Source organism: Amblyomma maculatum, chromosome 1 (assembly GCF_055883805.1).
Source record: "Amblyomma maculatum isolate TAMU_Amacu chromosome 1, ASM5588380v1, whole genome shotgun sequence".
Classification (NCBI taxonomy): domain Eukaryota; kingdom Metazoa; phylum Arthropoda; class Arachnida; order Ixodida; family Ixodidae; genus Amblyomma; species Amblyomma maculatum.
Genome location: NC_139344.1, coordinates 324,065,014 through 324,089,543, shown reverse-complemented (window position 1 = coordinate 324,089,543; position 24,530 = coordinate 324,065,014). Strand labels below are relative to the sequence as shown.

The 24,530-nt window shown below is 46.8% G+C and overlaps 2 protein-coding genes across 3 annotated transcripts in view; one reads left to right on the top strand and one right to left on the bottom strand.

Annotated features, from left to right (window-relative positions):
• Positions 1 to 24,530, bottom strand: part of LOC146207323 (voltage-dependent calcium channel subunit alpha-2/delta-1-like) — a 231,446-nt gene that overhangs the window by 195,362 nt on the left and 11,554 nt on the right. The window lies entirely within an intron of this gene.
• The window catches only part of LOC146207322 (caveolin-3-like), a 35,686-nt gene continuing 22,600 nt past the window's right edge, over positions 11,445 to 24,530 (top strand). Inside the window, exon 1 of the mRNA XM_084585663.1 lies at positions 11,445 to 11,783. Coding sequence (XP_084441789.1) covers positions 11,610 to 11,783 — 174 coding nt within the window. The 5' untranslated portion in view covers positions 11,445 to 11,609. The remainder of the gene's footprint in view (positions 11,784 to 24,530) is intronic.

Here is a 24,530-nt window from a genome sequence, read left to right as displayed (position 1 = left end):
GTCCACTTATACGGAATCACACACACACACACACACACACACACACACACACACACACACACACACACACACACACACACACACACACACACACACACACACACACACACACACACACACACACACACACACACACACACACACACACACACACACACACACACACACACACACACACACACACACACACACACACACACACACACACACACACACACACACACACACACACACACACACACACACACACACACCTGTAAGGGTGTTTCATCACTGCGCAATGTGAGCGCTGATATTGACATTTCCTGCCATCACACCCCTTCACATTTGCTCGAAACTGGCTCTAAGTGAAAATAGCGAAGTTAACCATTATAAGGAGTCCGCACGCTTTGTTCCAGGGGCCATATTCTTTGTTAGAGTGGTTAGACTCCTGCGTTGTCAACCTGAGTAGCATCGCCACTTCTTTCAAACGCTTTTTGTAGATGGCGTTAGGTTGCCGTTTGCAGCCCGTATCGATTTTTGTCGTACCTTGTCAGATCGTTTCAAGGTGGCGCTTCCAGTTCAAGGAGGCTGCTGCAATCAACGCTCTATTCGATCAAAGGAATTTCCGAGCCATGATCAAACCAATCTAAGGAGAACGCTGCATTTGATAGTTCATCTTCCCGATTCTCAGCGGGCCAATATTTTTTTTCTCTAGCAACTCTCTGATATGCACCAGTGGTAATGTACGCAATAGGAGGAGCAAACAACTTTAATGGAACGCGCTATTAAACATCGAGAATGTCCTGGACCAGGGTCACCAGGGCCAACTGGTTTTTCAGCTGGTCAGAGGCTAACCATGCTCACCCCGTTGGGAAAGGAGGGTGTGAAAAGTGAGGTGACTGGATTGAAACAGGGAAATAAAACATGCAGCGCTCTAAGTTAGCATAGGGTTCAGGACAGTTCGGGCATGCGGGAGGATGTCTGACGCGGTATAGAAACGATCAGGCAGGAATAAAAAGTGTATTTAGGTGTTATACGTCGAAGAATGCGCATTTTCGTGGTAATGAAGATTTATCCGGAATGAGGAAGTGTACGAAGAGTTTCCCTAATGTTGTCATAGTGAAGATTGATTTCTTTTTTTGTAGTGAAGAGTAGCGTTGCGCATTAGTGGATAAGACCAGGGAATCCCAGGCACCGGTGCTGAAGTTCGCGGGTGAGGCAATTCACTTCCTCATTCAATACCTGAGATTCCAGCGGGACCAGGAATCCCCCTCAGTGTGAGAGTTCGTGGACGTAGTTTGGTAAGATTTCCATGTAGTCCATCCTGTAGTTCTTCAGCAATGCGACCCGTATGAATGGCGCTATAGCTTGTATTGAATCAGTGTATGTGGTATATCCAGAAGGATGAGGGGATGCTTGTGAGAGGTCTTGAATACTGGCAGCCATTGGTCTCGCGAGTCGCTGTAGAAAGAGGGTATATGTAAGAACCGAGGGTATACGTCACTACCTCGCTGCAGCTCTCAATTGAGTAAGTAGCCTCTCCGATTGTAGTTCGTGATGCACTTGTGTACACGATTATGGAATTAGTAAGATGAACATGATGGGAAACGCGAGCCTGCCTGGGTTAGTTTTGGGTGTTACGCTTTTTTTTTTTTTTTTATTGGGGCTTACTCTGAGGTTATTATGACAGGTACTGTGGCTTTCCTATCCTGCAAACCAACTTCAAACGCCGCTGATGCCTGCTGTACTAACGCCTCCTAGACATCTGGGTCTGCTTCTGTTTTCTGTGTGGTGCGGCGTTCCAGGAAGCGGCAAATGAAAGGCGGCGCACAGACGCCTGGATCGGATGTCCGGCGGGGTCAGCTTCGTAAATATGGATAGATAACAACTTTTAATTGTCCACCGCAAATGGAGGCCGCTTACTCCCCACCCGGGCACGCAGGTCTAGGGGACGGGGGCTGGAGCCTCCGCGACTAAAAGCTAACAAAGAGATTTTGTCTCTTCGCGGCCACGGCCCACAGGCGGATGGCTTGTTGCTGCCGAGCGGGGTCTTCGCTTCGCAGCAGGGCTTCCCAGCTCTCTCTGCTATTGATATCTTCCTCGACTCCAGGGAAGTCGATGCATTCCCACACAATGTGGTCGAGGGTAGCCCTCTCCTCACATTATTTACAAAGATAATTTTCTTGTTCCCCTGGTAGGACGTGAAAGGCCCATACTGTGTTAACGAAATTTCCAGCTTGCAGTCGCCGCCATGCGGTCGCCTCTCTATTACTTAGTATCTTATCCGGTGGTGGTAGTAGTTTTCTGTTTAATCTCTAATCCTCAACGATTTCAGAATATGTTCGTGCGTTCATCTAGGTTGTGGCAATGCGGTGGTTCTACGGTTACCCGGAAGTAGATTGGTCGGGCTAACTCGTGTGCCGCTTCACTGCCGGGAACGAATGCATGTGCTGGGGTCCGTATCAGGCTGACTCTGCGTGTGAACTCTTCTCTGGCCATGATCCTCGCCGCTTCCGGCGAGAATCTGCCTTTCATAAAATTCCAGATAGCAGTTTTACTATCGCTGACTACAAATTTTGCTTCCGTTACAACGCAAGCGAGCGCTACAGCAACTTCTTCGGCCGTCTCTATATTGCGGCTGCGAACAGAGGCTGCCGACTTGGGGGCTCATAGTGCGTTGATTACTGAGGCAACCGCCGAGTCTGACTTCCCACTAGCCGCGTTCATGTAGGCGACCTCTTCGGGATCCATTTTTTTTTTTTTTCGAAGCATTTTGTTATCGCTTCGTTTCTCTTATTCCTCATCCCGGTGTTATGCTCCGGAAGCATATTCCTCGGGAGTGGGGATATCCCTATTTTCTTCCTACATTTAGGGAGATGTTAATTTTACGGTGCAGCCCGCGGTCAGTCTGCTAACCTGCCATGTGCAAGATGACTCTGCCTGTGGTGGTGCTGCTTAGTCTCTCTAGCTGAGACATGTGAACTTCCTCTGCATATTCTTCCCAGTTATTATGCACCCTCATGGAGAAGAGTTTCTCCGTAGAGGTGCACATCGGGAGCCCTAGGGCTTTCTTGATACATGTTCTTTCTTTCTTTCTTTCTTTCTTTCTTTCTTTCTTTCTTTCTTTCTTTCTTTCTTTCTTTCTTTCTTTCTTTCTTTCTTTCTTTCTTTCTTTCTTTCTTTCTTTCTTTCTTTCTTTCTTTCTTTCCTTCTTTCTTCCTTTCTTTCTTTCTTTCTTTCTTTCTTTCTTTCTTTCTTTCTTTCTTTCTTTCTTTCTTTCTTTCTTTCTTTCTTAGACATTTGCCTAAAAGGATGAGATGCCTAAAAGGATGTTCGGATGAGAGAGCCTAATTTCCTCTTTTCATCCACTCTAAGATTTAGGAAGGATGTGGCGTAGCATAATCGGCTAAAGATGTAAGCCTGTACTAATTTCAGTAGGCTTCTCTCTTTAAGGCCTCTGCCCCTAAGGAAGATTCTCCTAAAGATGTTATTTATGCGGTGAGCATGGAGAGGCGTCTGTTTCTTCGTGCGTGTGTCTAGCTTTAGCCAACCTGATTCCCGATTGTGTTTTGGACTTTGTTGGATCTAGTCGGTGGCGTAGCAGGCCTTGGAAAGGCTCATACCCCCGTTCATCTCATCACACCTGTCGCATCAATTTTATTCCCATAATTTAATCGCGTAATTCTCAATTTCTTTGCTGTGTCTACCTAGCCTTCTGCGAAGGTTCCTGTTCCATTTTTGATTTTGAAGCCTACGTTCCATACTGTGTTTCGCCTCGCACATATGGAGCAGTTTGCTGTCTGAAATTTCTGGGACGTCGTCGTCTTCTAGCGTTTTCGTTGCCTCTCCAACGTGTCGCTTGATGACTTCCGCCCATTCCTCGATATCCGTAATCTTGCCTCTGGCCTTCTTTTTGTCTCTTGTTTTTAGAAAGTTGACCCATTCTATAACATTGGGTTTATGGTTCCTGCGCGACTTTACGCCTTTTCTAAATGTAGAGGCCAGGATCTAAGTTCTGTTCCGTATTTGCCAGTTTAAATCTACTCCCTTTTTACAGGAGGTTAGGTCTAGGGAGGTGTCTGCACTGACGCTATTCCCCACCATAGACGGACAGCTGGGGTCCGTGTAAAGGGTTAGTCCTAGCTCGTGCACGTCCTCCCATAACTGTCTGCCTGTCACGTCTTGTTTAGCGTACCCCAACTCCGGGTGTGCCGCATTAAAGTTTCCTGCTATACCAGGGGGCTCATTCCAGCCGGCTTTATCGCTTTGCGAAAGAAGGCTCGGAAGCGCACCTTTCGATGCCGCGGGGTGGAATATAACATTAAGAGGAAAATGCTGGGCACCTCCTTTTTCCCAGTTAAATTATCTAGCAAGATTGCCTTTATGTCTTTAGAATTTACATCATGCTATATGGCCACAATCTTTTTCCTAATTAGCGTAGCGACGCGAGATTTCGCTCCTCTATCACTAATGGATGACTGATACCCCGTTAGTTTAACTTCCTTGCCTGTTTCTAGGAGAGCAATAGCTATCGGTTTTTCATCTATGAACGTAAGGTATTGCTGCATAAGAGCTCGCTTGCGTTGGAAGCCTCGGCAGTTCTACTGCCGATAAGAGATTCATTTGTTTCTCCTCTAGCCAACTTGAAGCTGTTAGAATTTTTTTTGTGTGTTTTTTGTTGCCATTCTCCAAAGGCCGCCAATTCTACTCTAGGTCTCTGGGCCCCGACCGTAAGGGCTTGGATATGGCCTTGTATGTGATTTATTAGACCCATAATATGAGTCATGAAAGCCTCTAATTTTATCTCGATTTTGGCTTCGATTCTGGCCTCAATTTGGTCTATTCTAGATTCTATTTGAGTGAATTTAGCTTCGAACTTAGTTTCTGGTCTCTTTTCTAGTGTCACCAACGGATCGATGTCCTCCCCTTTGCCTTTCATCGGGGGTGGTCTAGGTGGTTCTACTATCATTACCTCCTCCGAAGACGACGACGGAGTCGGCGCCCTGGGAGGCGGCGTGGGAGTCGTTATTGACATAGTTTTTGGCTGCGCTTTTTGTGAGGAGGGAGAGGGGGATCCCACGTTTGCAGGTTGTTTAAGCCTTTGTAATTCTTGAGTTAGCTTTTAATTACTTCCTCAGTTCTGAAATTCTATCTTTAAGTTTGTCGATTTCCTCATCTTTCTTATCTTTAGGCTGGGAAGACCGGCTAGCAAAGCTTACAATTTTCGACCCCTGCTGAGGCTCCGCCGCTTGTATGAATCGCCTGGTGGCGTCATGACCAGTCGTGACTGTACATCACGCGCCTCTTGTCGAACACAACCAGCATTCCATTAAACGCATCAAAGTTCATAGGCGTTCTATAATTCGTTTACAGGAAAGGAAAGGCGCAGTTCCTGTCACTCGCGGAATCCCGCTATCATCCTCACGGTAGACAAGGGGAATTACTATGAGGGTTTCACAGTCCGGAACATGCCACAGTTCGTTAAAGCGCTGGACTGGAGATCCAAGGGATGGAGGTTAGATTCCCGGTGGAGACAAGATTTATTTATTTATATTTACCTATCTCCCTCATGGTAGACAAAACATATGCTGTGCGTCATGGTCGATGACATCACCAAGTCATGACGTCCCAATCTCTCCATATCCCGCGGAATCTCGGGAAGAAGTGAGACACTTTTAGCGAGCGGTCGACAGTATGAGCCATAAAAGGAAACGAGCCCCCCTTATTGCTGCGGAGGGTCTCGGGTATTGGTTTTCAATACACTCACGTACCCGCTGTGCAACGCTAATGACCTGTTACACTATGCTTAAAGTATTAAATGGCCTAAGCGTCGAAGACTTAGTCTAGCACTAAGTAATGTTGAGCCTTGCTGTAAACACGGTGCATTTAAGCATTTTGTTCCTACTTATAGTCTTTATACTCGCCGAATCAGTATTTATTTCGATTCTCTTTGAAAATGGCTGTTAGAATACGTTTTATATGATCGTGGAAACTGTCATTATCTGTACTTGGATTGCTGCTCCAGCCACAAACGGGTTGAGGACTATTCACGTCGCTGTTGGAAACTTTTCATCCCAAAAAGTTGTTTTGTGGATATATTCTTGTAGTCATTCATTTCAAGCGCCTTTCTGCGACAACCCCCGGCAACTATTAATGAAGTCAAGCACAAGAACCAATAAGGAACATAATTCTGCGTCTTTTTTTATTCCGGCAAGGGAAAATGAAAGTAATATTATTAGTGCATAATAATAATGCGTCGTGCTTCCTATTTATGTTCAAACTAAAGTCCTTCGCATACCCGCAGCTGGCACTTAAAATATGTGAAGAACGCCAGCACGCTTTACTTACTGATGTGTTTACAGGTTTCCGAATTTTCAACGTATTTTTCTTCGACGGCCTTAGTGGACGACGACATGACAGCTAGTTCGGACTGCAGGGCCCCTCAAGGACTGCCTGCAGCGCCTATCGCTTTTCTCTGCGGCGAATCCTGAAGGTTAAAGAGGCAAACAAATGCACATCCATGCGTCGCGAAAACCAAACGAGAAAAACGCATTTAAAATGAACTGTCTGCCACGCGTGAACACCTGCCCCGGGAGGGAGACCATGAAAGAAACCCCCCGAGATTAATTTTCCCCAGCCCGTTTCGTAGCCCGAACGTGCCTCGATCGCAGCCCTGCCCGCGTTCGGTGCGCCTCGGCAACGGCGACAAAGTGCTCTCGCCAGGGCTGGGCGTGGGGCCGGGTCAAAGGGAAGCGACGATCGGCCTCCGCTGTATTGCCACTTTTCGCTTTTCTCGCCCCAGTGCTAACGTTTAATTTTCAATCTTTCTCAGCATTAGGCTGCGACACATGGTGGTTCGCTCGCCGGCTGATATCGAAAACTGATCTAGACCCCGCAAACCGAGACAAAGTACTGTTAGGTCTCCAATAGAAAGGGTCACATCAAAGAGCTTACTGACTCTAAAGCGTCAGTAAGCGACTCGAGGCCACCTCGTCCAAATGGAGAAGTCTGGCCAACCCACCATTGCTAGCGGCGCACAATGAGCTCACATCAAAGATGTTTGGGAGGAATTCAGCGTGATCATCGTATGTTGCACCCTCCAGCAGAAGACATGATCGCACGGATTAGATTCTATGTTTCATATTTTTACCCTCACTTTACGAACTTGCGAGCGCAGCCGTTGAGAAATACAAAGCACGTTTATTTTCTCGTATGCAGCTTGTTTGCAGTTGTCTCGATCTGGTTACCACCAAAAATTTGAATTATAGAATTTCTGCTTTGCATCTTCCTTCCTTCCTCAGCAACAGCAAAAGCTGCAATGACCACTGCGGGGCACAGACAGTTCCTGTATTCCTCCAATTAGCCCTGCATGAGCCAACTGCGGCTATTTTACCCCATCAGACTTCCTAATCCTATTCGCCCCTCTGGACTAGCGGGACGTCCCTGCTACGTTTCCTTCTCTTACCATCCATTACAATGTTGTTACAAACCATCGTTTATTTATGTAAGCATTACATGTTCTGCTCTTGCTCATGGTTCTTTTTACATCATACAGGATCAAAATTTTGTAAGCGCGAAAAAAAGACGACAGGGGAACAAATAAACACGCGCGCACGCAGACAAACAAACAAAGTGTTCCGCGGTACTGTCCAGTGCAATGATATTAAGCACACGTTTGGTTTGGCTTGTGTTTCTGTGTTTGTTTTTGTGGGTATTTTTATGTCTTGTCACCCTGTGCGAGGCTGCGTTTGAAGCATTGCACGTCGCTGGATAATAAACAGGCGATAGCCTGGAGGCGACTCAACACGTATACATATCCAAATCCAGTTTTCGTGAACGTAAAGTTTCCAAAAATAAGATTGGATCAGTTTTATCACTGTCGTATGAGGGGATCTCTCGACCACATTATGAAGTAATGCTCGTTTTCCCCGGGAAGAGCACTGAACATCTATAGCAAAGAAGTCTGGGAAGCCTCGCTAGGAAGCTCGGACCTCGAGTAGCAGCAGAAATTCGTTCCACCCGCCGAGGAGCAAGGTCAAGGCGCCAGAATCCAACCCGGGGTGCGCCTCACTGGCATCCTCAGCCTGTGTCCGATGGTGTTGGGGCGCGCACCTTTCAGGTTGGACAATAAAATTTTGCGCTCTCGCTGCATCATTTGACAACTTACATGAATTAACGCAATAGAGAGGTTTCGTTTTCCAGGAAATCCGTTGTCGGCGTTGGTGTTTCCAGCAAAAAATTACCAGCATCACATGGTATTTATCAAATGACATGGGTGGACAATGGTCGGTCGGGGTGTTTTGTGACGTTCTGGTGCGTTCTGATATATATCCCTCACTAGAGCCTGTTTTTTTTTTTTTTTTTTTATTCTCGATTACACTGCGTTGACAGCGCTTTCTTCCCGTTACATGAACAGTCAATGAGTCAACATATTTCCAAATGCATCTATTGATGAAAGAGTTTTCCTATATTCGCATTGCGTCAGCGCACTAAATGTCGGCCATGGCCAGGCGCCGTGGCGCTAATCTGAGAAAGTCGGCGAACCAGCAAAGTGGGACAACGGCCGCTTCGGTCAAACGCGCGGCGGCGTTGCTGTGTGAGGCCGTGCAGTGGCAATTGTCAAAGCATCTCTTTTGAATGAGTTATGCTGTATATCTCGCGCCTAATCAAGAAAGCCGCGTTCATGACTACGGAATAAAAAGTTTTTTTAAAGTGGGACAAAGCTGACGAGGAGAAAGACCAAGCATATAAGAAAATTACTGGCTGCACTATAGCGAACCAAACAAAAATTCAAAGGGAGCCTCATTTCGCAAGGCAAAGTTCTGACCAGGGGAGTTTTCCTTGTCTTGGCAGTACGGTCGTCACTGGCGAGATGGACCAGTTTTTTTGTTTCTTGTTTTTTTTTTTTTTTTTTTTCAGTAGTTTCTCTGGGCCATGCTTAATTTCAGAGTTGACTCCCAAACTTTCGGGATGGTCCAAATACTGCTTCGAACTTTTTGCCTTGAATCCGAAAAACAAAACGGGGGATTGCACGGGCCAACTTGAAATTTCGGGGGTGACTCCAAATTCTGGGTTAAACCATCGACTGTTATACGGTAGGACTCCGAAAATTTTCAGGAGCCAAGGGGCTCTTTCAAATTTGGTGGCAGTTCCTGAATGGTCCTCGGAGTGATGAATTCACACTCCTGGTTGACCAATGTGAGTTTTCTGAACGCCGTTTTTCTTTTTTTATGCGTGTTGACGCGGCAGTTTTTCTGTCGACGAGACATATAATGCATTGGCATTAAAAGCCATGCACTTCGCCACAGTAGCATGAGACGTGTGCAGCGAACGCATTCTCAGAATTGCAATACATGGGATGGCGAGCGTGCCTGCTTAGTCGGGGCGGCTCGTCGTGGGCATCTCCTGAGCAGTGGAGTAACATATACCTAAGGCCTGTAAACGGAAGTATTTCAGCTATAAAGCCACCAAAGCGGACATGCACGGATGAGTGGGATAACAGAAACGCGTGGTGTCTTCTATGTCTGAAGAAACGGCGCATGTTTGTGGTCTATATCTGTGTTGTTCATTTCGGAAATGGGGAAGCACCCATTTATACTTTTTGATACATTTGTATTTAAAGACACCACTTCCTTTTGTCCGTCCTATATTAACAAGTAACACATGCGGGCTCCATTAAGTAATATTGCATTTTTTGTAACTAATTAGTCATTAGGCTTATGTATGCATTTTCCACGCAGGAACCAACTAGCCCAGTCTTCTGCACACTATGACGTGGTACCTAGGCCGTGTAGATATGCTAACAGCTGAGCAGCACACACGGGGATCGTACACGAGGGCAGGGAAATTTATCAGCACAGGCAGGATCCGAACAGTGCACGACGCACGCCTATACCTCAGCACAGCGCAATTAAAATGGGGGATAAGCATGGCATTATCCCGACGGTACTATGCAGTCTCTAAAGTTTGCACTGAGGCTCAAGAACTCTAATTACATTTTTTTGTTAATAACAAGGATCAGGTTTTGCTCCTTAGGAATCTAGGGCGACTCGGATCTGTGTGCGTGTGATTGCGTCGACGTGCGCATTGACGGTGCGCCTGGATGCATGCTCGCGCTTGTGAATGGCGACACTGGTTCCCCGTACTAGAGCGGCCATGGAGATAGAAAGAAATAAACAAAGAACTCGCAGAAATTTGAGAGGAACGCGCTGTTTCCATGACAACATTGACGACGCACTTTTCTTTTTTTTAATAACTTGCGCCTCTGGTCACCTAAAAACCTTCGCCTATAATCGAGAGCTTCTACGCGCGCCACGAAAGGGGAGGCGCGTTGAATCTCAAAATTGAAATTGTCGACAGCGATGACACTGACGCTGATTGCTTATTTAGAAGAACTGAATTTTCGTTTCGCTTTGTCGTTTTTTCACTTTCCTTCGCTACCACTGGGGAAGAGGACTTACATGAAGTAAGCCCTTGCGTTTTCCCCCAAGTTGCCCCATACCCCCTTCTGCCCGCTCAGTTTGCAGAATGAATTTTGATGAGCGCCATTATTCTCCTCTTTCCGAGCACTTTGCACTGAAACTAACAGGCAAAAGTGGACACCGCGAGGTTAGAGAGGCGGGGGGTGACTTCGTGCGAGCCATTCCCACTAGCAATTTTTTTCTTTCTCAATTCTTGCTTGCGTCGGTGCGCGGACCATCCATAAACCGACGACGGCAGGCAGTCGTCAAATGCAGCTACCTAACAAGAAAGGAAAGTTCCCCAGTCAGCGCCGAAATATAACGGAACGTAGCGGGGACAAAAAAGTATAAAGCATCCCGCGTCGTGGACCCCAGGTGACCTCTCTCTTCTGTCCCTGCGTGCGCGGACAGAGCGCTGTCCCGAAAAAAAACGGCAGTAACCAGCGGCGGTCGAGCCGCTGCAGCGGCCAGGTCAGCGGCGTTTCCAGTTTCAATCGAGGTCTGGTTCGCTTCGCTCCGGACGAGGTTGGTGGGGTGCCGGATGTGGCGAGCGGACGGGCGGGTCCGCCGGAAAGGAACCTGACGACGCCAGCGGTCACGAGTGCGACATCGGCCGCTAAAGCTAGCAGTGGAAAGCAGATAAGCGCGCTTCCCAGGAGACACAAGCCAGCACCGAGTGGAAAGGAGCAAAAGAGGAGGAGGGTAGGAAAGGACTTCTCCCCGCGTCGCCCCGGCAGCCGCCGTCGTCTTCCACCTGCCTCGCCCACGTGGTTGTGCGTCGGTGCGTGCGTCTCGATCTTGGAAGGCGCGTGCGTGATCCCTAATCGGCCGCTGGGCATGAATAAAGGAAGAAGAGGCGGTTGAGGAAAAAAGGCGGAGGAAGGGCGGGGTGACTGACGACGGAGGGGCGTCGGCCGACGGCGGGCGGCCGCGCTGGCGGCGGCGTCGCGTCGCCCGGACGCGCGGGCCACGGCGCCCGCGACGGCAGTGTTGGCCGCGGCACCGTCCGAGGCCAAAGCGCGCCACTCGGTGTCCGGGCCCGCGGCGGGAGCAGCTGCGGCGGCGGCTCGCAGGAAGCGCCTCGCGGCTGCGGTGCAAGCGACCACGCTCGCGTTCGACGCCAACGTCGCGGCCGGCAAGAAGCGCACGGCCTCAGTGCGGCCCGAGATGCTGGGCAGCGCAGCCACCCTGGTGGGCACGGGACCCGCGCCCGTGACCACCAACGCCGGCGTGGTGGTGGTGGACGCTGCGGGTGCCAGGCGGGTCGGAGCAGGCGGCCCTTCGACCACGACGCGCGGGGGAGGCGAAAGGGACCCCAACGTCCTCAGCGAGTACCTCCAGGTGGGTGGCAGCTAGTGGTGTTCAGTCGCTTGACAAAGATCAGCGGAGCGGCCAGGAATGCTTTATGTGCATCCCGTCGACGACAGCGGACTTTGTTTTAACTCTATCCAGAGCGTGATGAAGGCTGCAGATGGTTTCATTGAAAATGATCAAATTATGGCTATCCTCTTTTACCATTAACCGACATTAATTATAAAACGCTTGGAACTTGTGAAATAATAGATGACTATCCCTTGTGTTGAAAACAGTCGCGAAAGGGTCCAGAATCCTTGCCTTCACATAAAGCCCACGCCATCACGGCAAACTTCGCAAATGCTCCAGCGATATTTATGCTTTTATCACGCAATGCCAGAGGTTGGATGTCAAAGGTTGTACAAAAACGAAGTAGAAGTCATTGCTGGAATATATTGAGGAAGTTGCCAGCACACCGAACTTCATTGATGGTATTACAAGGTAAATGCAGTTGCAAACTCCTGTTTACCGCCTTGTTTTGCTACGGTCCCTATGTGTTTTTTGTCAATTTACGTACGAAAAGTTGAAGCCTCCTAAAATTACAATTTTTCACTGGCAGTAGGCCTCCTGCTTTCAGCGTCATAATCAGGAGGATTGAGTACACGACGGAATGAAGGTTTATTGCGGATCTCCCCCACGTATCGTTGCTCTGCCCAGGCCGCCACCTTATCTCCAACAACTTTGATGTCATCTCTCAACACTTTTTTTCTCGCCACTCTCCGCTACAATTGCTTTCTTTCAAAATTCACTCTGTTCGTCTCTAGGGCCATCGCTTGCCTTCTTGTCGCGTTTCACCAAAGCACCCAAAGACTTTACCACACTGGAAAGAATGGGATACAGCATACTTCGCATTTATTGTGAGTCCCTGAACCAACCTCGACTCCGCGCGGAACTATAGGATATGCATCTCCCTCCTCCCGATGTCATTCTGGTAAACTTGAGGGAAGATTAGTTAACACTACCCAGTTAGCAGCGTGTTTAATTCCATGGTCCCCTCTTATGGCCCTTACTGCCCAGGTCACACGCCTCCTCCTGAAGTTCCATTGTATTGACTGCATATAGAGGTCCCGCACCAAGAAGTTCGTCATTAGGACACGATTAAAGGATAACAGCTGAAACACGAGATAATAAATACCTCCATCACCGCAGTGACGTGACTAGCACCACCTCAGTGAACACGCAAAGCAGTGTTGCCATTCATGTGATGTTTTTGCTAATTCATTCCCGAGAAGTTTTCATGGAAATTTGAACACTTTCTTTCTTAGGAAGATAAGTTACATATCCTCCTGAAATAGGTCACGAGGGCACTGAAGCAAAAGAACAGGCCCGGGCAACCCTTTCCCCTTGGTGAAGACTACGGCACTAAGGGCGCGCGTGTCACTCCTAGCATGCACGGGAGAGAGTCAAATAACTAATCAGTCCTGTCATCTCGGTCCTACTACTCCACACTTCAAAAATTAAAAAATAATTCTTCCTGCTTTCTTATTTTTAGCTCACATAATCCATTTCGTTCTATTTTTTTATTTTGCTACTCATGCCAGCGAGCGCAAAATAGTTTCGTTTTTTTTTTTTTTTCTGATCTGCTACTTAATCAGCGAGGCCACTCATTCACACAGACCCTTCCTGCCGTACTTCTCACGCATCACCAAATTAAGGCACTATCTTCTACGAAGTTTACTTTGCAGTCTTCGTTTTCTTGGAGAGGCGGGCTGTTCCACTTGGTTCAGTCCACCACAAGCTGTCGCAACTCTGGGCAGCTCACATATTGATAAGTTTACTCTCTCTTCCTCTCTCTGTCGACGACATAATTGCTTTATTCGGATAAGACACAAGACCAAGCAACAGGAGAACGCCCTCCAACTAATAGCGTCGACTGTTTCAATCCCACAAGCAGTCAGTCCAATTAAACCACGATTATCTTCTTTCATCTGTTGTCCCCTGCAATGTCACGCTAGCATGTCAAAAAATGACGTCATTATTATCGGTTGACGCCATTTTGCTTGAAGGCCTTCTTTCTCGATTGTCTTCACAGGAAAGCGCAAAAGATACGCATTTGTAAACTTGTCGAGTTGGTTTTCCAGCCTTGCATAATAATAAAAGGCCATCGCTCACATCTCTTATGCGTCCAATGCAGACGCTATTTATTTTGGTGATGCAAAAATAAAGTTAACTTGATTTTTGGCGATAATACCACTCACAGCGACGCCATATTATAAATATGCTGTGCGGAAAAGCCAGCACAAGGACCTTTCAAATGTGCATTTCTGCTTTTCAATTGATAAATTATGATGCGGATTAATGGTGCAACGAGGTGTAGAAAATGGGTACACAAAATGTAAAAGGAAACCGAACAAGGGTTGAGGTAGAGCACCACTCAGCAATCCAACATTTCGACATATGCGCTTGTCAACGAAGAGAAGTCCACTTGTCGAAACGTTGGCTAGTGGACTAATAGACTCCTCCTCTACTTAACTTCGGTTTCTTATGACACTTGGAATTTTCAAAAACAATTGCAAGTCTGGTTCACATTCGACGTCGACGATCTTTAATTCAGCACCTGTACCCCTCTAGATAAAAATTAAAAAAAAAAATACTTCTGCCTCTCACGTAATCGGCAGTATACAAAGCAGGAAATGGTTACGGGCATTGCCCGTTGCCGGCAGGGACAAGCAGTCTTCTGCTGTAGCGCATATAACTCGCAAAGCGATCTCTTATGTGCAACACGCTTCCTACCGCGCCTTTCATCAGACTCTATTGGTCGGCCTAAGCACTTGACTTTCATGATGGCGGCATTGAAATGCAGAACGATGTAGATGCGTACGCGCCCACGAGGTAGGAGAAGCAGCGCGTTAGAATGTTCCCCGGGTGTCTATACAACCGCCTGCTAGAGAGAGAAACGCCATGAGCTGACGACAGAACGCAGCGACGGACTTGATTCCAAACACTCGAAAACGTTTCGAACGGCCGCCGCCTCGTTCGCCAGCACGGTGATCGACAGTGTCGGGCGGTGTTCTACGCGCGAGTGTGCGGCACCGTGGCGCCATCCTTAGGGACGGAGAAGCAGCCTCAGAGAGCGGAGAACTCGTATCATTAGACTTCTTTCGGTGCCTGGATGTTTACATTTTGGTGACCAGATGAAGGGAAATCAGTGCCCGGATAAATGACAATCCGTGCTAACTCGACGTTTCCTCAAGGTCGCCAACAACGGGGGCTACATTCAATAAAGTTGAGTACGTAATAAATTGATAATTGCTTTATCACAGATATGCTCATCTTACTGTGCAATCATCTGCATACACCGCACAGGCGTATATCTCGCAGGTTTCAAAATAAAAATCTGTAAGCATTAACAAAATCATCCGAAATGTATTTTTATCAATTTCGCTTTCCTACGCATTTGATTTTTTTTTTTTCGTGCGCAAATGGACCTTTTCTTGGCTTATTTCATTTTTACGGCACTTCATGCATCATTGCGAATCTTCTCTGTTATTGGTTGATGATTTCCCCCCTTTCAATGTCCAACATGACCCTTGCTATATATGGAATGAAGAAACGAAATAAACACATGACAGAGAGAGATTCGAAATTGAAGAGCTTGTCTGTTGTACGCCGTGCATTATAAAGTAGCCAAATGGTGCACTTGTGCACCAACAGGTTAAACCACGCCTATTTAGAGTTTTAAAAACATGTTCATACACGTGCTACATTTTCAAGTGTCTGCGGGCAGACAGGCCGTTCTTCACAAGTATGCCAGAGTCGTGGTTCCCATGCAGCCGGCACTGTCTGAACTGACTGCATTGTCCTATCAATGCCTAGGCTGCCTTACAACTCAATCATTGGCATGTGCTTTTCAAATAGTGCGGCTGCGGGGGACTTATTACAGGATCTGTTATTTTTTCACGTTTAATTAATAGGTGCATATAGTGATGTAGCTTTTCATGATAGGTTAAGCGGACCAGCCGAATAAAATATACTTCTATTGCTTTTTGTACGCGACGCTGCATACATCGTGCAACCCAAGCAGGATGAGCTAAACACTATAGACTAGGGATATTCATATCCAATGGCCGTAAAATTCGAAAACACGCCTTGTGTGGTCAGAATTCGAAATAAACATTTAAGAATGCTAAGAGAGATACGACTGAGAAAAAACCTTCCGCAGAGGTGGTAAAGATATCTTTAAGACTTTTTTTTTGAAACATCTGGTAACGCGTTCTACTCCGGGATAGTTGACGGGAGATATGAACAGTTATACTTATTTGTGTCTTTATTGTAAGGTCAGTGTGTGATTGTGGTCGTGGGTGCTCCCTCCATGTTTCTGAGTGCATAAAATGAGGCTACAGTACGATCGAGAATCAGTGATTGAAGAAATATTAATCGAGAAATTTAGCGTCTCACATGAAGCGACCGTATTATATTGGCAATTATAAATAAAGCGCACTGGACACCTATATGTTCTTTCAGTTCAAAAATGATTTTTTTTTATAGGAGCCTATACTATAATAGCATACGAGAGCTTTGCTGTAATGAGAGGCGTATGTACCAGTTTCCTCACTTTACAGGGTGTATCTCTGAAATTATGGCTCAAGAGACCTAACCATATTTTTGCAGACGTGATTATACTGTTAACGCATTAATGTGATTGGTCTTACTTAAATGGATATCACACCTGCGCGCATAAATCTTATGACCTCAGAAATAGGTATGTTAGTAATTAAGTAGTGAGATTTTGCAGCATTTCCTTTCAGTTATTTGCGTAAGCAACTGTTCTACATGTCTCGTCATTTCCTATCGGTTGCATAACATCGTTAAATGCGGTATATAGCGAGGTTTGATTAGAAGCTGAGTAGGTTTGTTTGTACATCATGTATTCATCAACACAGAGACTAAACATACTAGAAGAATCAGTGGCAGAAATTATGAGACTTAAATGAACTGGTAACAATGAAGGAAAATGTACGGCCCCCTTTGGGAAGTACAAAGAATATCAGATATGTTTGCGCTCCATCCACTGCACGGAAGAAGGTGAGTGATTTCAACTGTGGAGCTTATTTTCAAAGGCAGGATGAATTAAACCGTGCCCTTACCCTGCCCCTATTAGCTAGCGGGCCACTGCTTTTTTTTTTTTTTTTTTTTTTTTTTTGCATAGCGATACTCTTCTCATCACACTGGGATTTCAGTACCGTAGGGGAGAACGTGTAGTTCCGTGCTTACAGTCACTAGATTGATTACACGCGAATTTTCACAAAATCAATTATATTCATCACGGCCCACATGAACTGGACATCTTTATTCACAGCATACCTAAGCGTTCTCCCAACTGCAATTTCATCTATACGATGTTCTTACATTTGGCCGAAAACAGCATGAACTTAACGTGAATCACTGCTCTTAGTACTGTGTAAGCCATATTCAACATTTACTTTCACGGCACCAGCCATGAACTACGCCAGCTCACCCGTGAGACTACTAACTGGGCTCCAAACAGCTTCTTGTCCAGCCCATCAGTGTGTGACGAGGATCTTCTGGTCAGTAGGGCCGTCTCATGTCCTCCAATTCAGAAAGGGGCTGTCCACTCGCACTCCCAAACCTTTATTTACGAAGTTCATATTCTTCAGAAAAATCAGATAAGCGTACTAATTGCACCAGTAAGTACTTCTTCCGCTTGGTACTCTATGCCGGTTTTGCACGCAGTTTTTATACTGTGCCGAGGCACTTTTCTCCTCTTTCTATCCCCCTCTCTAATTACGATTCCTCTTCTCCTAACCTCTGACTGTCTTCTCATGAAGCTTGGCCTGGTGTGGCTGGCGAAATACATTTTAACCCTACAGCGTTATGGCCCCATTCTCCATAAAATCCAGCGTGGGCGTTGTAAACGAAAACCCGCGATCATGCCTCTGGCAGATGGTAGTTGGCAGGTGACGTGGTCAGTAATAGATTGGTCGGAAGGTTGCGTTACATCATAAGACTGTGCAACATGGCTGGTAGCGGCCAGCTTGGGTAGCTTATTCGAGATGGGTGAGTGGGATGGCAATCTGACCGGGACTTTTGAATCCCTATACTCGGGGACAACTTTCTGTGGCAATGGAGCCAAAGCTACGGGGGCGGGGCTTTCCTAACTGTGTTACTACGCCATGTAGTTTCGAGTACCTGACTTCGGCTGCGGTCTCGGGACTGCGCACGACGTACGCTGTCAAAAAAAGAAAAAAGACGCTAGTTACAACGCGTTCCTGTCAAAAACAGACGCGCGTTATGAACGCGCGCAGAAATGACCGGAGTAAAGGCCGGGATACATGCGGCGTTTTTTCCCACGATTTTCGCGCGTCGAAAACTGCCGCGCCGTCGCAACGCCCAGCTCGAGATACATGGAACGACGAAGCGGCGCGAGCGCCATCACTGACCACCACCACCACCCCTCGATGCGAAAGCAAATGCATCAGCAAATGCATCCCGGCCTTAAAGCGGCAGAAGCTTACTACTCTGTGGTAATGAGTATGTCCGAAATAAGATAGACCCAAGTTAAGAGATCAATGCGTGCACACGAACGAGTATCTGCAAAGGGAACCGCAGACAGGAGCCATTAACGTTCAATATTCACACCCTTAAATACGGAGCTTCTGTTTACCCAAGTCTTTTCAGCTGTTCGTGCGTGCTTTGAAATGAAGTATTTTGCACCCACTACCATTCTTCTTCTTCTTCTCCCTCGTTTTAATGATTACATCAACCAATATGTGTTCTTTTTTCTTTCTCAGTTGCGCCTAATTCATAGTGCTTGAAGTGAGGTCAAATAGTGGCCAGATGGCAAAACATGTTAAGGGGTGACAATGTCAGCCAACAACGACACGCTACACAACAGCTCTGAACAATAAGGATTGGTTACAAATGTTTAGTTTAGTTTAGTTTGTGAAGAGAAAAAAGTACATGCGGAACATTCAAGACAATTGCATTGTTATCTCTATGCGTGTTCGACCTGGCCGTCTACGGGTTGTGTCCTACGGTGTGTTTTAGTTTAGTTGAAGTTTAACGTCCCAAAGCGACTCAGGCTATGAGAGACACCGTAGTGGAGGCCTTCAAGATTTTCGACAACCTGGTGTTCTTTAAACATCGCACAGTACACAGGCGCCTAGTGTTTCACCTCCAATGTACAATTCTTAACACGAGCTACGCCGACGGACCTATTGCAGCTACCGAAAGCAGGGTTGAATTTAAATATAATACTTATTTTATCCTCGCTCTGTTGGATACCAAGTTATAAAAAGCCTTAGGCCTTGCTTCCGTTTATGTACAGTCGTGAGCAAATGTAGTATACAACACTCAGCCAGTGACACAGCTGCGCAGAAAACTGCATCGAAATGCCATCTAGTGAGAGCTTAAGGGATAGCGACAATGACAAATGCACGTGGATGAAATGGGGAACTACCACTATTGCCTTGATCTTAGATAGCTGTTGCTAGATAAAGTTGGCATGCAGTTTTTTCGAGCTCTGCCACCGGCTGGGTGTTGTGTACCACTTTTGCTCAGGACTGTACGTGCCGTTCCAGTTTCGTTTTTGTTTTTTCACTTCCTCGCTAATCTGTTGACCTCTATTTCCTAGAAGAAACCCTTATTTGTTAATGTGGGCTTGCGTGCGAGATAGAGCACTCCTCAGCAAATTGTTTTCATTGCTTTACGCTACGGTATACCTGTCTATGCTGGCCGCACCGCGTGATGCTGGAGCATGCATGTCTCCGCAAAAAGCAAAGTTGGGGGAAAAAGCCGGGCATGTCGGTGTTCTGCCTGTAATGGGATTGGGAACCCACGTGCCATTTCGTCCGACCGCTGTGCGGCGGGGCTTTCGCCCGCGTGGCACGCGCTCTTGCTTGCCGCGTTCTCGCGCGACACGCATTGACAAATCGACCAGCGTCCACCCCGCTACCTGAGGCGCGTCTCTCGGCGACGCATGCGCCGTCTTGGCCCTTTCTTGTTGCCGGCCTTGCTTTCGCGGGACAATTGCACCACATTCGTTTCCTTTGCTCTCCTGCGGTATCGAACTACTTGCTTATTTCTTTCTTTGTAAGTAATGCTGCTGTAACGGCCTGCATGTGTGTTTACCGTACTTTTTTGTTAGTTCGCTAGTTGCCTTCGTTCGTGTTTTCAACCCACGTTATTTGCGTTCTATCCTTGTCCCCTTTTTTATTTGTTTCTTCTCTTTTGTGCTCCACACTGCACAATTTATGTCGACAGAAAGCATTTTCGCTTATTGTAGATACCAGCAACAGGATTTGTTGGCATTCAGTCTCCCTTCAGGCGATGGCGCATAGACGTCCCTGCTGTAAAGCCGCAAGGCGACGCAGATATCCAAGAAATAAATATAAATATCGGGCAGTAGGCGTTCTGCAATATCCGTACCCTGGCTGAGTCTGCAGACCCTGCATTCAGCAAAGTTCTTTGTTTGCACACACAATAAAGACCGATGCATTTTTAACGATTTTGAGTGATCAAAAGTATAGAACGTAGAATCAGAGCAGACAACTGCTTCATTTATAGGGACGGAAATCGATGTCATGCACTTCTTTAGCAGGTTTACTAGAATTACAGCCGACGTGTAGCCATACGCATAAGCTCAATGGGGTTTGATGCTGTGCGATGCATTATTCAAAGTTTTTTCGATATTTTTTATCTGTCCAGCCTGCGATTAAATTTCGATTCTTCATTCTTCGATTCTTCGATTAAATTTCGATTCTTCACTACAGGAGAGCTCTGCAGCGGTGCCAGCCACGAACCAACCAACTATACAAAGAAGCGTATAGACGGATGGTGCAATGATACAATCACTCCCTTAGAAATGGGTTGGGTGTGAATACCACGAACCGTGTTTTCTTTTGTTTTTTCTTTTAACTTTTCTTTCTGTTTAAGCAAAAAGAATGCTGCACATAATGGCATGGTACGTTCATTAAATGAAATTTTTTCGCCAGAAGCTATCAGGACCTATTTCTCTCGTGGTTGAGAGTCGGAGGGAGGGAAGAAGTGGGACGGCACGCCCACGGCGGTCTTCTATATTTCGCCTGATTGATTGATTGATTGATTGATTGATTGATTGATTGATTGATTGATTGATTGATTGATTGATTGATTGATTGATTGATTGATTGATTGATTGATTGATTGATTTTTCGAACAACTCAGGCTACGAGAAACATCGTAGTAGAGAGTTCCGGGAAATTTTAACCACCCAAGGCTATTTACCGTGCATTGAGGTTGCGCACAACATGGGCGCCTTCTATTTAACCTCTATCAAAATGATGGCTGCGTTCCGAAGGAATCGAAACGCAAGACACCGGTCTTCTGCCTACTGTAATGTGAAGGCAGGAAAGAGGCAGTGATTAGCCGGGCGGCTGAACGGAGAAGAGTGAAGCATAGCTAAGCTGCGTTCCCCGCAACGGGTACAGTCGATCGTGTTGCAGCAGTCGGTCTCACGGTGTTCGGTATTTCGTTCTCCAATGATTCTTTAGAGGATAGGAAGAGTGCATCATTGCAGCGGCGACGTCTAAAAAAAAGCGACCGAGCCGAAGTTCGCAAAAGTGCACCTGTGTGTAGAGAAGCTAAAGCGAGCCTTCAACGTCAGTACACATTCCAAACGCACGTCAGTAAGGCACACCCACCGCAAAGTATTCCCTAGGTTCACCTCTGACACGCTTGATATCACTGAATTTCCGTGTCCTATGTGCTACACATGCACAGACCCTGGATTCGAACCCCCATGGAGACAACTTTTTATAAATTATTTCTATTTCCTACATGCTCCCATCAAAGGGGCATCTTCAAAAATTTTGGCTTCATTTCCACTCTGCCGCAATTCGTCAGCTTTATTCAAAACTTCTAGGATTTTTTTTTCTTTTTTTTTTTTTTGTGATGGACGCAAAACGACGACGGCGCTTTGTTTTGAGCCCAATAAGATCCTTATGCTACCGCGTAAGGGATAGTTGTGGACTGCTCCTTTTCGTGTTTAATCATAATCACATGTGACCTGGCGATCACTTAACGCATTTATAGTTGCGTAGTCGTCAGGGCTTAAAGCCGGGGGTGTCTCAGTGGGTCTTGGACCCCCAGCCAATGTTTCAGAGGGGTTTGAGACCCCGCGCACTTGACAGTAAAGGACTGCATGAATAAGAAGCAGACAATCAGTTTTACTCGTCAGTGGTAATCAGAACATTTCTTTTCTATAATTTCGATAGTTTTGCAGTGAGCCTTAATAAGAACATGTTTTCTAAAACCCGAGACGGAGAGAAAAAATGTTTTGTTTCCTTTGTATAAAAAGATGCGCAAAACAGGCCATCAGCTGATTCCTCACACTCCCTTTTTATTTTCCTTTCCACCTGTGTTCGGATCAGTAGAGACACCCCTCCGATGGAGCTAGACATTAAGCTCTGGTAGTCGCTTTACGATTTTCGGCTGTTGTGTCTGTGAAAAGAATACCGTTCTCAAAAAAAAAGAAGGCTGCTTTTCATATCGAATTATTGAAGAGTTACTCAAAGAAAGCCTTTCGAACCTAAGGTGAAATCGCAAAAACTTTCTCTTTCGTATTTTTTTAGAGATGAGGGTATGGGTTTACTGATGTTTACAATAGGGTTTACTGAAGTTTACAATTCTGCTGTAAGAAATTATCGTTCTCAATTGCAATGCTAACCTATTCCTGAACATTCCGCGCTCGAGACATTTCGACAGACGTCACTAGTTAGTGCGGTTTTACCTTTCGCTTGCGTTTGCGCACGTGACGGTGCAGAAGCGGACCATTTTTGTGAAAGCGGCCCAAAAAACCGCGCCCACGCTCCCTTTCATAATCGCTGCTCAGCGTCCAGGCGTGAGGTCATTTAATTGAACGCCCCCGACCCAGGTCAGAAAGAGCGATGGAGGAGGGAGCACTTGGGCGGAGGAGCGGGGAGCTAATTGGCTTCATTGTATTCCGCTAAAAGCCCCGCCGTGCATGGAAAGTGCCATCGGCCGACGCGGCTTTGCACCTGGGGTTTATTGTGGGTCAAAGCGGCGCGCACATCGACGCGTGCCTGAGGACTTGCTGGTGTTACGACCAAGCATCCGCATTTGCGCGCTCTATTGTTCGCCTGTGGGCATGGAAAAGTTTTGTGAATATGTGGTGATGGTCCATTGGCTCTAAGTGAGCCTGTTTCCAGGAATCCTGTTTTGTAAGCATGTTTTGCTTTGTGGACAACCTGCAAATGCCAAATTGGCCCTGTCAAGAGAACGTCTGGAAAAACACAAAGAAACGTCCCCCTGCGGGAAATAGCAGGAAGTGCTTTCTTTTGTTCACCCTTCCAGTCGAGAAGTGCTATCCTCCAGTGATGAATGCCTCCTATCCAAAGGAGACGACAGAGTGACATGTCCGCTGACGTGCAGGACAAGAGAAGAGCATGACTCATACGGCCATTAAGTGATTTCCCGGGAATGCAGGAAAGATTTGCAATTGTCGAAAAGGGACCATGTTGGGAGCCCTATGCGGCGCCACGTGCACTCGGGTTTCTGAGAAGTAAAACCCCTTGTCAGAACCAGCCTGTGGTTTCTTTGCTGAAGAATAGAAATGTACCTCCTCTCCTCGCCGTTCCCAAGCTTTTCCCGCCAACAAGTGATCACGCCCAACGAATGAATGCCGGACCAGTCAGTGCTTCAGACCATCAGTGCAGTGATGTGTTCGATTGGATGCCGATACCTGAGGGGCGTGCCCTGGATTTGGTTGGTCAGCATCTTCAGAGAGGGGCTGGACATAGGGGGTTTTTAAGGACGCTGCAGAGCACGAAATGTCGCTCTGAGCCCTGGGTAAACGGCTCATCCAGACGCTTCTCGCTATGAACTCTTAACGCTTGCCATTTTGCTGATGTACCCTTCTTTTTCGTGTAAATAATCTTGTAAATAAGTTTCTCAAAGTGCCATTAAACCTGCTTGTACATATTTCACCAACTTCGAAGATTCAGTCCTTCTTCAACCCCGAGTCTCTGCACGCTACCAAGTGAAGGCCGGGTCGACATAGCCCCAGCGTCACGACAACTGGTGGCAGCGGTGGGATCTGAATCTACAAGCACAACGACTGGTGACCAGCGGTGGGATCTGAATCTACAAGCCACAACATCTGGTGATTGGAGGTGGATCTGAAGCTACAAGCCACAACACCTTGTGATCGGAGGTGGCATCTCAAGCAACAAGCAGGAGCAACAATCGGCCAACAAGAGGGCAGCTCGGAACATCGATCGCATGTGTGGGTGAGTGCTTGGCTTTTCTTCTGATGTGGACCAGGTTCTAGAACAGGGTTAGATTTTAGAACTGGTAAAGAGAGTGTGGAAACGCCTTTAGGTTTGGTAGTTTGCACTGTTGTTTTGGAAGTAGCCGACACTCGGAGCGATCATGGACCTACAAAAGCTGCAGAAACCGGAACTGTTGCAATTGTGTGAGGAATTGGGAATTGATACAAGTGGTTTGGCACGAAAACCTTTGATTATAAAGGCAATCACAGATTTGGGAGCCGATGATGAGGAGCTCAGTGAAGCATGGAACCTCATCGGTCAAAAAAAGGAACAGCTCAGACAGCAGAAAGAGCGGGAAAAAGAGGAAAAGGAGCGGGAAAAAGAGCAGAAAGAGCGGGAAAAAGAGGAAAAGAGGCGTGAGCGTGAACTTGAGAGGGAAAAAGAGGAAAGGGAGCGCGAACGTGAGTGGGAAAAAGAGGAAAAGAAGCGTGAAAGAGAAGCAAAA